The sequence below is a fragment of the Schistosoma mansoni genome, chromosome W (genome assembly GCF_000237925.1).
Source record: "Schistosoma mansoni strain Puerto Rico chromosome W, complete genome".
NCBI classification, from domain to species: Eukaryota; Metazoa; Platyhelminthes; class Trematoda; order Strigeidida; family Schistosomatidae; genus Schistosoma; species Schistosoma mansoni.
Genome location: NC_031502.1, coordinates 2,500,340 through 2,514,544, shown reverse-complemented (window position 1 = coordinate 2,514,544; position 14,205 = coordinate 2,500,340). Strand labels below are relative to the sequence as shown.

General features: G+C 35.7%; 2 protein-coding genes across 2 annotated transcripts in view; both read left to right on the top strand.

The window, feature by feature from the left end:
• The first annotated feature begins 2,867 nt into the window (after nt 1-2,867).
• On the top strand, nt 2,868-4,325 carry Smp_143000 (hypothetical protein). Its single transcript, XM_018799916.1, has 5 exons — nt 2,868-2,906; nt 3,782-3,901; nt 3,933-4,074; nt 4,109-4,142; nt 4,176-4,325. The coding sequence occupies exons 2-5, from the start codon at nt 3,882-3,884 to the stop codon at nt 4,274-4,276; spliced, it is 297 nt and encodes a 98-aa protein (XP_018653782.1). The 5' UTR covers nt 2,868-2,906; nt 3,782-3,881; the 3' UTR covers nt 4,277-4,325.
• Nucleotides 4,326-4,378: 53 nt separating this feature from the next.
• The window catches only part of Smp_142990 (serine/threonine kinase), a gene marked incomplete at its 5' end in the record, with an annotated part of 29,768 nt that continues 19,941 nt past the window's right edge, over nt 4,379-14,205 (top strand). Inside the window, 3 exons of the mRNA XM_018799915.1 lie at nt 4,379-4,429; nt 8,442-8,572; nt 12,235-12,337. Of these exons, the coding sequence (XP_018653781.1) occupies nt 4,379-4,429; nt 8,442-8,572; nt 12,235-12,337 (285 nt within the window). The remainder of the gene's footprint in view (nt 4,430-8,441; nt 8,573-12,234; nt 12,338-14,205) is intronic.

The window sequence follows — 14,205 nt, the reverse complement described above, 5'->3', positions numbered from 1 at the left end:
GGGTCCCCGAGGGTTCAGTACTGGGACCTCTTCTTTTCATAATCCAAATAAACGATCTTCCACAGGAGGTATCATCGGGGTTATTACTTTTTGCTGATGATATGAAACTTTGGAGAGAGATATTCAATCAAGATGATAATCTGACACTTCGGGAGGACCTGGTTCGACTTCAGAGTTGGGCAAACATTAACAGACTTACCTTCAACACTTTAAAGTGTAAAGTAGTCCATCTGCGAAATGTTGCAGACTACAGTAAAACATTACAAAACTCCTCTCTGGAAGTTTCTCATGTTGAAAAAGCTTTACGAGTGCTGGTACCATACGATTTGAAGGCTTACGCTAATTGTGACAAAAATTCCTTTCGAGTAAACCTTGCACCAATAACACTGAAGCGCATTTTTGGCCAGTTTAACGATTGAACTTTACATATAATCTTCAGCAGTTTTATTAGTCCCCATTAAGAGTACGGAAACATAGTATTTCCTCCCTTTCTCCGAAAGAATAAAGACACTCTGGAACTTATCCAACGGCGAACCACAATGCGAAACCTGGAAGCAGTGGACGGCCGTTTCGTCCTATTGAGGGACTCCTCAACAGTGCGCATCCAAGATTCAGCCTCGCAGGATTAGAACCCAGAACCTATCAGTCTCGCGCGCGGGCGAATAACCTCTGGACCACTGAGCCGGCGTCCAACGGATATAATGTCTAACTTCAAGAGGTGTTTCCTGTAATTCTAGTGAGAAACAGTGACCACTGGAGTTCAACCAGGACTGTCGTGAGATATCAACTCTCTGAAGACAATGGTGGATGATGGCACAATTCCGTGGTTTGGTTGAAGCTAGACATTAACACCGTTGGATGCCGGCTCCAGTGGTCTAGAGGTCAATCGCTTGCGCGCGAGACCAGTAGGTTCTGTGTTTGAATCCTCCGGGGCGAGATCGTGGATGCGCACTGCTGAGGAGTCCCACAATAGGATGAAACGGCCATCCAGTGCTTCCAAGTTTTCCAAGGTGGTCTAGTTTCAATTGAATCATGATCTAAACCATTGAGATTGCTATAATATCCACAACAACCCTTTCTGATATTAAATAAATTTCTGTTAACAAAATCCGAAATCACTGACCAAATCATAAACAAAGTTTTAATGTGTGTTGACGAGTAATATCTAAATAGTGCTTATCATTTATTTCATTATTCTGTATGAACAGCGAATCGTTGACAGTATTCTGAATCTTGTAGTTGGATGTTTCTCAACTTTTATATAACTGATCACAGTTTTGAGTCCCTTTATTTGGTGCATTCAGTCAGTTTGTTAACAGCAAATAACTAGATGAAATTCTTGGGGGGTTAGAAAGTGAAGAGTACTGTTTACAACAAGTAAGACACTTGTAGGTACATCATTTACTTATAGAATTTGATACTGATAACGAGGTTCAATCGCTTGTTTCACGAGTGATTTGTTGTTTTTGAAAATTACATGAAGTTGAGAAGGTCTTCATACGTTTTCTGTTACGCAGTCTATGGCTTCTGTCAACTAACTAGTATGTATAATTATAGTCTAGTTCGGTACTAATACTACTTTGATAATAGACCTAATCAGAAAGCGATAAATTTGTCATGTGATTGCCTAATCTGTAAGATCTTACGTGGAAGTCGCATCACTGTCCACACTGACTCATCGTATCGTGACAATTAGCAATGATACTTAGTACTTCTGAAGAACACATTTGTGCTGGGAGAATAATATATTTAATGTGAATAATGATAAGTTACACATAAAGCGCACGTCTGCAAGGCTGAGCCACGTCATCCGATTGAATGAATGTCTCCACGTCCACCACTGCCTACCTTCTCCAAGTGTTACATGTCGAATATACATCTCTTCAGTCATTATATGTTTTGCTTCGAAGACCATGTAGTTAGGAAACAATGCCACTACAAGTATTCATTTGAATATACTGTCATAGTGAGGAAACGTATTCATACAACGCGACATTCTAGCGAAAAGTCTAAACTGATGCGGTTCATATAAAGTAAATACTTGTAGTTATATAATTTTCACAAACATTTGCCTGTTATGATTATCGGTATATCTCCCCGTGAAACTACAAAGGAGAACGAAAATAAAAATTGGGCAAAAGTTGATTGATGTATCATTACTGCTGGTTCAGGAACAGCAACATTTGATACAGAAAAATGGGTTTACAAGTTAAGTTAAAAATACTGCTCCAAAGAACTTCTTATAGTTAACAGTTTCTGTCACGTCCCCACACGTTGTTGTATTCCGATCCATATTTTCTATCGTAAAGAATACTACACAAAGAAAGGCGTTAGCGGAACTACAGTCTTACCTACTTATTGATGATTATCATGTAAAAATTCGCATCGTTGAATCGGTACATACTGTTTGCTTAGTCTGAGTGGTGAAATTGTTGTTATCATGGAAGGTGTGGGTGTTATCTATCTTCTATTGACTGCAATGTATATGCTGAACTGTGCAGTTTGTATTTCGCAATTGATCGAGCTTACGTGCAAGAGTTCGTCTTATGTATGCCAGTAGCATATGACGGCAAGGACGCCGGTATGTCACAATTTATCCACGATCCAGGTTACATCTGCTTATAGTTCTTTTTCTACCAGGAAAACAGAAAAGGATGTCCCTCAAATTTACCCAAACCGGACAAAAGTTTCTCCAAAATGAGAAGATTGGGAAGTTCGAGCAATCCAACGGACATACATTAAACCCAGAGCAATCGAAATACGGAATGACGGTCTCTTGTCAGGCTGTGTCAAGGTCGTTGAAAGGAAACGGCGGGCGGTTTTAAAAGGGTCTGACTTGTTTTTACCACATCGGGCTCGTTACAAAGATATTGGGCATCGGATAACTAGCATTTTCGGTTGTCTAGGTTGTTGCTGACTTTTGTCTTTTCCATTACCAAATGCTAGTGGATTATTTTTGCTTATTAAGTTGAGAGATCACATTCTCTATTACTGTCCAATCTCACCATTTTGGGGGAAATCACTTCTCGTCTTTAGATTTCTTAATTCGCTCCTCCAGCCCACAATATAACCTCCGGCTAGACTCTAGCCGTTACGTACTTGCATCTCAACGAGGGATGCTTCTAGGGCATTTACAACTATCTGGTTGGGTTACACACCATAACCCTCAGTGGTTCTGATATTAAGCTATAGGGTCTTTGTGCATCTTCACAGTGTTAGTGAAAACGATTCTGCATAATATGCTAACATACAATGATACCAATCCAGAAACGACTTACGGAATGCTAGTTGGTTTGATTTGTCCACAAACATCACACTATTCAAATTGTATCGGTTGATTCACATGCTATAATGTTTGAGCGATATATTTTCCCTTGAACCTGGCCATTTTTCCGACTGTTAATTTAGATATATAATTGTAAAGCCTAAAAAGAATTTATTGAAAAGCATATTTTTCGTTCATATATCTGTTTTAATATGATGGGGGTATTTTTGCAACTAAAAACCGAATAACTAATTAATCATATAGCTTTTATTGAATTGGAGATTTCCTGGCATACAAGTGTAAGAATAAATAGTAGTGATTGAAATCCACACCAAATGCTCTCTTCATATAATAATATTCAGAGGTTATTCCAAACCATTTTATATCACTAAGCTGTCTCTGCTATCACTAGTTATTCTCTTAGGCAGTTTATGAACATTTGTCTATTACGTTACGCCTAGCTTGTCATATATTTAAATAAACCCAACTAATCCATGTTTATTGCAATTTTTCTAGAAGACGTCATTTTGTACTGCATTCTATGTCTAAACGACCGTATTGGAGTACGTAATTAAGCTTGTCTGACATAAACCCACTCCAACTACACGCTCATAATATGGCCATTGCTTTTTTCCGGTTAGTTATGTCATATATTGTATATCTGTAGTGGGGTTTCGAAATTTGGTTTGGTTGCAGCCTTTGGATATTTTTCAGTTGTTGAGGGTGTTTGGAGCACAGCAGACAAGGGCTCTAATAATGCTACTAAGGTTAAAGAAGTCGTGCCGCACGTATTCTCCTTCCTCCAAAAGGTATCATAACATATATTTTAGTAATTTTCGCCAGTTTCCAGATGAAATGCGAGAAACATGGAATGAAAGTAAGACTTATAAATGACCACTATTTTTTTTAGATGTAAAGAATCTTTTCACTTGGACAAGGAGTAACCAATGCAGTAATTGCAACATGAAACAATGTTTTAACTCGTTTGGATTATTTGGAAAGAAATCTTAGTTTATTTTGTAGTATACCTCCATTAAATATATATTTTAATTAGCTCTTGATTTTCTGTTTTGTCCTTCATTATTCGTATAATCAGAAATACTTTTTCCTAGGATGTGCGATTCAAATGTCCTACGATTTCTCCTTCTCTGTGGGAAACTTAAAGTAAGAAATCGACTACTTCTAGTTATAACTTAATGTTACTTATACACAAACTTAAGTTTTGTGTTTGTTTGCTATCCATAAGTTGTGCAAAAAGGATTGTCTTCTGTTTGCATTAAGTCTTAACGTTTCCCTACTCTTCATCGTCGGTTACTGCTTGTTATTCGTATGCAACCACTTTTTGCAAATAAGGATCATAACGTCATATATAATAAAATTCTTAGCAGTAAGCTAGAAAGTCATTGTGACAGTCAAGTAATTTTGTAATTAATTTTTAGGAGAAAAGATTTAGAGATCGTGTAGACAACCCCCTACTTTATTTTGAGGATTGCAGTTAAGACAGTGACCTGGTTCTTCATGTTGGTTGTTGATTTGCAAGTACTAACATCACATTTTACTGTATGTATTACTACATTTTCTGAATGACTGTAAATGAAGCTGATTATCTGTCATAGGCCTATCATGTTAATAATACATCCATCAGCTTTAAGAAATTCGTGATCGGAAATTTCTGACCTATTGGCAACTTTCAAACCTGCCCTCCCACATACATACTAATCAGTGTTTCTATGTTGTATTCTTGTGCATATTTTCTCCTCTTAGTAGTTAGGAAATGTCGTCTCTATAAAACTATACCAGTCACAACTCCAATATTTAAAAATACATACACCCAACTTCGAAGGACTAGTAATACATTCCCCTCAAAAGCGCTTTAGGACTTTGAGTAGTTATTTTGACTTCACGTTCGCTGTCAAATCGGTTCCTCGTAAACATTCTTTTCTAGAGTACAACTAAGTGTTTAAGACTTGTATGTTAATAACACTGTTGTTCATTCTATTCGCCTTATCTGGGGTGCTATACTAGGTAGCCTAGCAGTATATTGGAAAAGGTATGGATGCCGCTGAACTTGACCTTAGTTCTTAATACCACCTACTAATGGTTTAAAACGTGTAGAAGGGTATTAGTTTTGTAGTAAATATCTGTCGAATAATCACTATGGGTGTGCAAAGATCCATAAATATCTGTCATTTTTCTCGATGACTGGTTCTCAAAAGTTGTTTTATGGCATGTGTACCATGAATTTTTCACACTCGATTTCAATCACCTCTTTAGAAACTTGTCCCTGTAGAATGAAAATGTATCAAACGGTGTTATATCTCGAAGAGAATTATGAATGGTAACTTTCGAGAACTGTTTATGGATCAATATGATACGTATATTTCCTATTGCATAATTGTTAAGTAACTTAACTATTCATGTTCTTTATTATGAGCTTTATTTTGACTAATGAACTATTGTCATACGATCTACCGTACTTGGATTATGCCCTGTCTATCACTTACTATCTCCCCTATTCACAGCCACATTTAGCTGAATCTTGTACAAATGTTATTTTCTATTTTATGGTGCGATGTGGTCAGTTTGATTGGTATATAAACAAACGGATTCTTATAGCAAATTAATCAAAGGTTCTTAATCACATCCTTATTGTTAGAGGTTTTATTTGGAAAATGAAAGTAATAATTCTAAATTAATCAGTCAACTTATCTATGAATTTTCTTTGTAAAAAGCTTAGTCTCATCCTAATGAGATGCAGATTACAACGTTTTTAAAGATGTTTAACAAATGTAAACGGACAATGGGAGAGGGGTTTGCAGAAAACGTCAGTAAATATATTCAGATAATATTGATTTTTTCAATGGAAACAGCTAGATTTTGTCTGCGTTACTTCCACTTTCAGCCCAAATGCTAATGATGGTTAGATGGGATTCTGACATTGGATCGCCTATTGTTATTGTTTTTTAAGCCTTCTGAGAATAAAAGTTTGGGTTCAAATGTTTGGCTAACATTTCTACATTACTTACTCCAATGGTTTTGTTGATTAGTGTATAATGGTAGTTTGCCATAGTATCACGGGATGGATCACGTTCCGTAACAAGCTTAAGTGTCTTTTAGTTACAGTCTACGACTACGAAAGTTGTTAGATTTCATGTTTGGCACTGTTTTGATTCACGGTTGCAGTTCGTATCATTTGGAGAGAATTTACTTAATTTATTTCTTATTTGAAGTTTGACACAAAGACTGCAATATCATCACTGCATCGTGTAGTTTCTAAAACGTTTTGTTGATTTCCATGAAAGTCATTTTTCTAACTACCGTCACAGGAGGTTGTAGAAGAGGTCTTCATTTTTACTTTTACTGACCCGATTAAACATATACTCGATTGTTAAATGTGGATTGGTTATGGATTGTTGATCTTACTCTAACGATTTCGCACATTTTATTACTCAATGTATCTTCTGTTACGTGTTGGATAGTTAAGAGTATGGGAGAATAACCGTATTGTAATGTTCACGTTTAAAAATATGAAAGTCTATGACATCCCACCAGTCTTTTAGATTGTTGAGACATCCATTTGAAAGGTAATGTGTATGTCTATTTTTGATAAGTTTTATCCAACTACATGCTTGATTTTACAAAATTCTGGTAAATGTAAACATAACTAGACTTCAGAAGAGTAAGATTATTGCTTAAACTTAAAGAAAAGTAAGAAACAACCAACCAAAAGCTTGAGAGTGCTTGATCAGTTGTTGTTAGCCTGGTACACTTTATAAACTGGTTTATCGTACGGACTTACTAGAAATATATATGATGTAACATGTGTCTGTGAAGAGTGCTGTTACGCTAAAAATGTTGACAATCTTGGGAGTATTTATTTTCTTAATATGAGAATTCCATACTGTATGTATTAAAGTAGCAGGTTAAAGCGTCTTTTCATATCTGCTACTACAAATGCCTTAATATTTCGTATTCGTTGATTGTGTGGATTACGGTCTATAAGTACATGTATAGCTTAGTTAGAATAGACATCCGTGAAAATACCTCAAGTAGAAACTTATTAATAACTCTCTTAAGTCGATAAGAACACGAATAATCGAGAATTTGACGAGTGTTTTGTTCGGATGTATGCCATACCTTCATCAGAAATCGTATCGTGAGCTAACCTACGTCACTAACATCATGTAAATAAATATTCTGTTTCCTAATGTGTTTTCCAACTCAATATGAGGATTCTTCGTGACTCACACTTTTAACTTTCACTCGCACTATTTCTATTTTGTTTGACCTTGAAGAATCTTGAGCCGTTTATTCTCTAAATATGTCCTGTTTCTAAAAAATCACACAAATTCCAGCGATTTCAGCATACAGAAGATAGAAAAAAAGAGCAAATTCTCGTAGATTTATTATCTAGAAGGAAGGTAGAGTATTTGTTTAAAAGACTCTTAGTACAGTTCCCTAAAAAATAATGAAACATAGTACGGATCTTATCTTATTATTTTTAACTCAATTTAACTAATTTTATTGTGTGAAGACTCGAACATTATTTACAAAATTAAAAGTAGTAATAACTTGGATGATGATTGAAACCCGTGTAATTGTGTGTGATTTCTCATTGTTTGGGCCAATTTAGTTACATTCAATAGCTGACTCATTTGGCATGTTTCTATAAAAGACTAAATAAGCTTGATATGTTGTATCAAATGATACTTAGTATTTTATGAAAGGTAGTAGTAAAGAGCTTATTAATGAGAGTTTCTCACAGCAGAAATGTTTTCTTCGACAACAGCGAGTTGATATACGTCCTGATGTTGGATCAACGTTTTCAGTTTTTACATTTCTAATTGGAAGGTTTAATTCACTGGAAAAATAAATCATCAACTCATTATCTACTTAAAAAGCCTTCAACATACCATGGATCCCATGCGTTTTTCTGGCATTCCATTAAAAACGTAGTTCAGTTAATATATTTAATCGACAGACATTCTATGAGATATACGCTAGCTATTTTTCAAGGTTATTAGACAATATGGTATTTATTCATTTTACGGACTACTGTGTAAAGTTCAGTTGCTATATCTTTCATGGTTAACTACAAACTTACCTACATGTTTTATATATATATATATATATATATATATATATATATATATAGCGTTTTTGAAAATATTTTTAGCGAACTGTTCGAACTGGTTGGACACGTTACAACATAAACTCACCTGAAAGTGTTTCTGATCATATGTACCGGATGGCATTGATGGCTACTGTAATCCCAGCAGATGAACGTGAAAATTTAAACACAAATCGGTAAGCATTGTTTTTTTTTGCTGGTTTAAGAGCTTGTTTCGCAAATTTTGTACACTTGTGTGTACGACAAATCAACAGCGGGTTAGTGAAGAAAAATTGGATAATATACAGATAAAGTTGCAAAGAAGCACTCTAAAACGTGGTTGTAAATCCGATAACAGGTTTAAAACCGATGAATGTTTACTACTACTATCCCGAAAAACTTGGCAAATACGTGTTCAACTGTTCTTATATCTTATGATTCACATTTCGGCTACAGGTGTTATCACTGAATCTACTCTTGGTTCGTTTGATTTCGTGGGCTCAATTATCAATGTCAATGTAACGACAGCATCTTTAAGAGATCTAATACCGATTAACGAACTGAAATATATCATTACTTTTTAATAATATTTTTTAATCCAATTCGTTAGTTGTTGTGTAATAAAATTATCATAACCCCTTTGTTACGACATCTGTGATTAAATAGTCGTTGGTTATTTCGCAACTTTTATTCTCTTCATTAATTATTCAATTTTTTACTGACGGAAATTAGCTCCTATTTACATTGTTTTTCGGTTGGATATTTTGTGTATCAATGATTACTTTAATTTCTGGATATTATTATGATTCACATATTTGGTTAGTTGGATTATGGTTCTTTCGTGGATTCACTTGATGAATATATATTTTAAAGGAACAATGAGAAGAGGTTGATCTGAAAACTCTATTGTATTTTCACTATACATTTTGAACAGTCTGATTACACATAAACTTGTCGACACATTTTCTATGAACGTTAATAAAGGTTAATTAAATGAAAGCTGAAATGAACGCAAACTAATAATTATAAATAAAGAAGAGAAAACAGGTTAATATAATTTTGGAAACGTAGGAAATTATCGCACTACCCTGAGCTATAAAATGGCTTAAAGATTACCAGGACAAATTCAAGTTTACGGCAAACTGTTTAATTTTGTGAATGACTATAGCTTGTATAGGTCTAAGAATTTATCTTAGACAATTTCTATACTATACTGCTAGACTGATTGTGATTGAAAAAACTAAGCTCACGATTCTACATGGGCCTAGTCATTGCACGGCCCCCAAATGCCCTGGTAAGACCGAGGGTAAGGAGAGTCAGCTCTCCCTCCTGAAGTGCTCTCGCATGGCCACGTGCATACAACCAGTATCAGGAAGTCCTACTCACCGCCTCTCCACGGGGATGTTGTTTACGAAATTCACAACACGAAAAGCGAGTGTTCGGTGCCTAAAACGGGTTTGGTAAACACGGAGAATCCATCTAGAGGAGTCGCAAAACCCTGATTTCAAACCAATGGTGCACATCGGCTCCAGGATCCTGAGGGAACAAAAGGCGTATTAACCTATTGTTGGTCACCGACCACCATGGGACTGCATCTCTTTATGTTTTTCCATTATCTTGTGGATTAGACCTTCAAGTCAAAGATTCCGAGTATAGTCCTCTAAGAAAATCATCTGTTTTGGTTTGGGCACCTGGGCGGTATACCAGCCCTCACACATATTAATAATAACTGCTACTGGCTTCATTGTTATTGTGTGGCGCATATGTATTTGGTGCTTCCTTGTACCAATGTTTTTGTTTTCAAATAAATAAATAGTCATTGCTCAAATGATTACGCCACAATCCATTGCATTTACTAATTTATATGTTTGAATTAACACACACATAGAAAGAAGTAACCGAGCAGTACAATCAAGGGCTATGAAAGACACGCGTAGATAGCTTCAGTATTAGAAAACCATATTATATTCATCTGTTTTCTCTTCTTTATTTATAGTTAAAATTTTGTGTTCGTTTGAACTTTTATTAAGTTTATAATCAGAAGGGGGGTTTGTGGATATTATTGTAATTTAATATTTCATTTCATGAGTCATTTGAAGCTAGACCACCGTGGAAAACCTGGAATCACTATGTGGCCGTTTCGTCCTAGTGTGGGACTCCTCAGCAGTGTGTACCCACAATCCCGCCTCGTGTGATTCGAACCCAGGACCTACCAGTGTCACGCGCGAGCACTTAACCGACAGACCACTGAGCCGGCCGGCATCCAACGGTGTTAATGTCGGACTTCAACCAACCCACGGAATTGTGCCATCGTCCATCACTATCTTCGGTGAGTTACTATCTCGTAACAGACCCGGCTGAACTCCAGTGGTCACTGCTTCTCACTAGAATTACAGGAAATACCTCTTGAAGCAGAAAATTTGTTGACAAGTTTATGTGTAATCAGACTGTTCGAAATGTATAGTGCAAACACATTAGAGTTTACTTATCAACTCCGTCTTCTCATTAATATATGAAGACCTATAAAAGAGACGAACTTCTTTGAATATGTATTTGTGTTTAATTATTAGGTATCAAGAACGAAAAAATTCGTGCTGTTAATACTACTAATATCATCAAATCACCAATCTAACTATAGGTCACATATTATTAGTCCCTATGTATTTTTCAAACTGAATAAGTATAAATTATTTAAGATACTGAATATGGTGCTTGTTTATTTACAATCAATCCAATCTTCCATAGAGGGAATATTATTTTAGGGTGGGAATTTTCGTGAAGAATGTTCAGTTCAAGGATAACGTCCATTCAATGAATAAATTCAGTTGTTTAACTATTAAAAAATCAAAAAGAGCACTAAGCACCTAAGTATGTCTATTTTGTGACTCATCGATAATGTGCATCCACATTCCAACGAAATATCGAATTCAGAACCTTAGAATCTTACAGTGATGATGGAACCTTTAAACCACTGAGTCATAATTCAGTACTTTACATTTCAAATTTTATTCAATTTTCTATATTATGCAATCATCATACAATATCATCTGTAGTATATAAGTATCACTCATGATACGACTAAACTCCACTGATGACTTCTTCAAACTAGAACCTCACAAGATCTTTTCAGATGTTGTTACTAATGAGTAGTTTTAAACTGGTATAAATTTCCTTCAAAGTGAGAAATTTTATGTACCTCAAGTTAAATACAAAATATTCTTTAAATTTATTTACTTAATATTTCGAGTTTGATTTTGTTGATTAATAGCTTTTTAATTCATTCATGTCAGCTCATTTAGCTCATGAAAATCACATTTAATATACAAATTCTGTTAAATTCTCATTGAAATATATATTGCATCCTTGTTTGTTGTTCGTTAGATTGTCACATTCTGTCACGGCCCGAATAGCTCAGTGGTAACGTCTCTGACTGTGAAGCTGAGTGACACGGGATCGAGTCCGTCAGGGAGCACCAGTTCCTTCAAAATTACAGGTACACCTTGCTGACGAGTGCCAAGTAACATGAAACCCGGGTTCAGGGTTTTCTGTTGACCACCTCCAACCACCATCTTATCTCAACATAGTGCACGCAGTGTCGAGCCACCTAGACTAGTGGCCACATTTCAACTTGATCGATAGCATTCGATCAGCACTAAGAAGGACTTGACACGCATGACATTGATCACCACCCAGTGATCAATCAATTGTGATCACATAATTCCATTTATTGGTATTTTATTTATTTCTATTTACCATTTTTTGACAGTTTTTTTCCTTATGGAATATATTTTAACAAAGCAGTATTGTTTTAAATATTTGATTCTCTTTGTTATATCTGAAAATGACTTAATTTTTCTAGATTAATAAAAATGGCAATTGTGCATGATTTAGCTGAATGTATCGTGGGTGATATTACACCACATTGTGGAGTATCGAAAGAAGAAAAACTATCCAGAGAAAAAGTTAGTAAATATTTCTTGTTGGTTTGATTACTGAACTACTTTATCATGTTGTAACAATCAGTAGTATGTGTTTATATAGAGATCAGTATTCATCCATCAGTGTAATCAATAACTAAGAACTTCTAGCCTACTATTTTGATAATTGGATTAACGGGATTTAGATGCAGAAGAATTAGTCTTCGTAAAAACATTGGAAATGCTTTGGTTACAAGAAATTATTTTATTTACTTAACAAGGTGAATACATTTTTTGTCAGAATGCAATTACTGATGTATCTTTTTATATCACTAGAAAAACTAAACATATAATAAGCCATGTTTGAATAAAAAATGGATTTAATAAGTATATTCTGCTTCTTTTTCATTACTGATTCTTCAGTGGATTGCTTTGACCTGTTCATTGGATCCCATTTGCCAGTTTTTTGTATATTTATACCCTAATGATTGTAGTTTTTTGTATATCTCATTATAAAAGAGTTTTGTAGCAAACGTGAAATTAGGATGAACTTAATAACTAGGCAAGGTTTTCAATTGTAGTTTCTTTAAACTCGAGTGAGATGGAAGATCTTCAGTTCGATTCCCTCGTGGGAACTCGTAGATGCATACTACTGAGGGGTCCCATACTAGTTAGAAATGGACGTTCTGTGTTTCCAGGTTTTCATTTGGTGTTCTAACATTTGTCGGTTCATTATTTCAATGACATTCAGTAGTCTCTACAACCCTATGCTTACAATTTTAACGTTTTGCTAGTTATATGGCAGCCTACTTCCAAAATGTTATCTGTTTCAACATAAATATCCAAATAACCTTAACTAGATGACATCTGTTATATTTATGTCATGCATACTAATCAAGTCTTATTGTTTTAAGCGATCGAACGTATTTAGCAAGGGCTTTTTACCTAGATCTCCTACTATTTACCACTCGACATCAAGGTATGTTTTCAATTTTGTTCAGACTAACGCTGTTGTAAGATTTAAACCTGTCTCATTCAGTGTCTCGAACTAAAACATTATGACTTGGCTTTTTAGAATAACTAGGTTTTCCTGCACATCGCCTAACATCTCAACATATTGTGCTCCATGTCAAATCACTTAGACTAGTGCTCACAGCACAAATTAATCGATAAAATTTGACCAGCACCAAAGGACTAAAGAAATATAACATTCGTCACTGGACCCCCAAATGCCCTGGTACGGCCGAGAGTGGGGATAATTAGTTCTTCCTCTCGAAATGCTCTCACATGACCATGCGTATACAATCATTGCCAGGGAAGTTCTGCTCACTGCCTTCCCATGGCATTACTGTTGTTTAGGAAATTGAGACGACAAAAAGTGAATGTCCGGCACCTGAAACGGGTTAGCGGACACGGAGAATCCATCTAGAGGAGTCGCAAAACCCTGATTTCAAACCAATGGTGCACATCGGCTCCAGGATCCTGAGGGAACGAAAGGCGTATTAACCTATTGTTGGTCACCGACTGCCATGGGACTGCATCTCTTTGTGTTTCTCCATTGTCTTGTGGATTAGACCTTCAGGTCAAAGGCTCCGGATTTGGCCCCTAATTAAACCATCTACTTCGGTCTGGGCACCCGGGCAGTATTCCAGTTCTCATACAAGTCGAGTGATTTGTGTAGCGCATATATATTTGATGCTTCCTTTTACCCATGTTTATGTGTTTAAATAAATAAGTTATAAATATATCAGTCTTATGGGATGTTAGTCGAGACCTCAATAGTTCGACGATAACGTTTCTGACTGTAGAGCTAAAGGACGTAGATACTAATTTCACAGGGAGCATCATTTTCTTCAAAGTCTCTGACGAATGTCAACTAGCACTAAACCTAGGTCCGCTGTTCTCCTGACTAC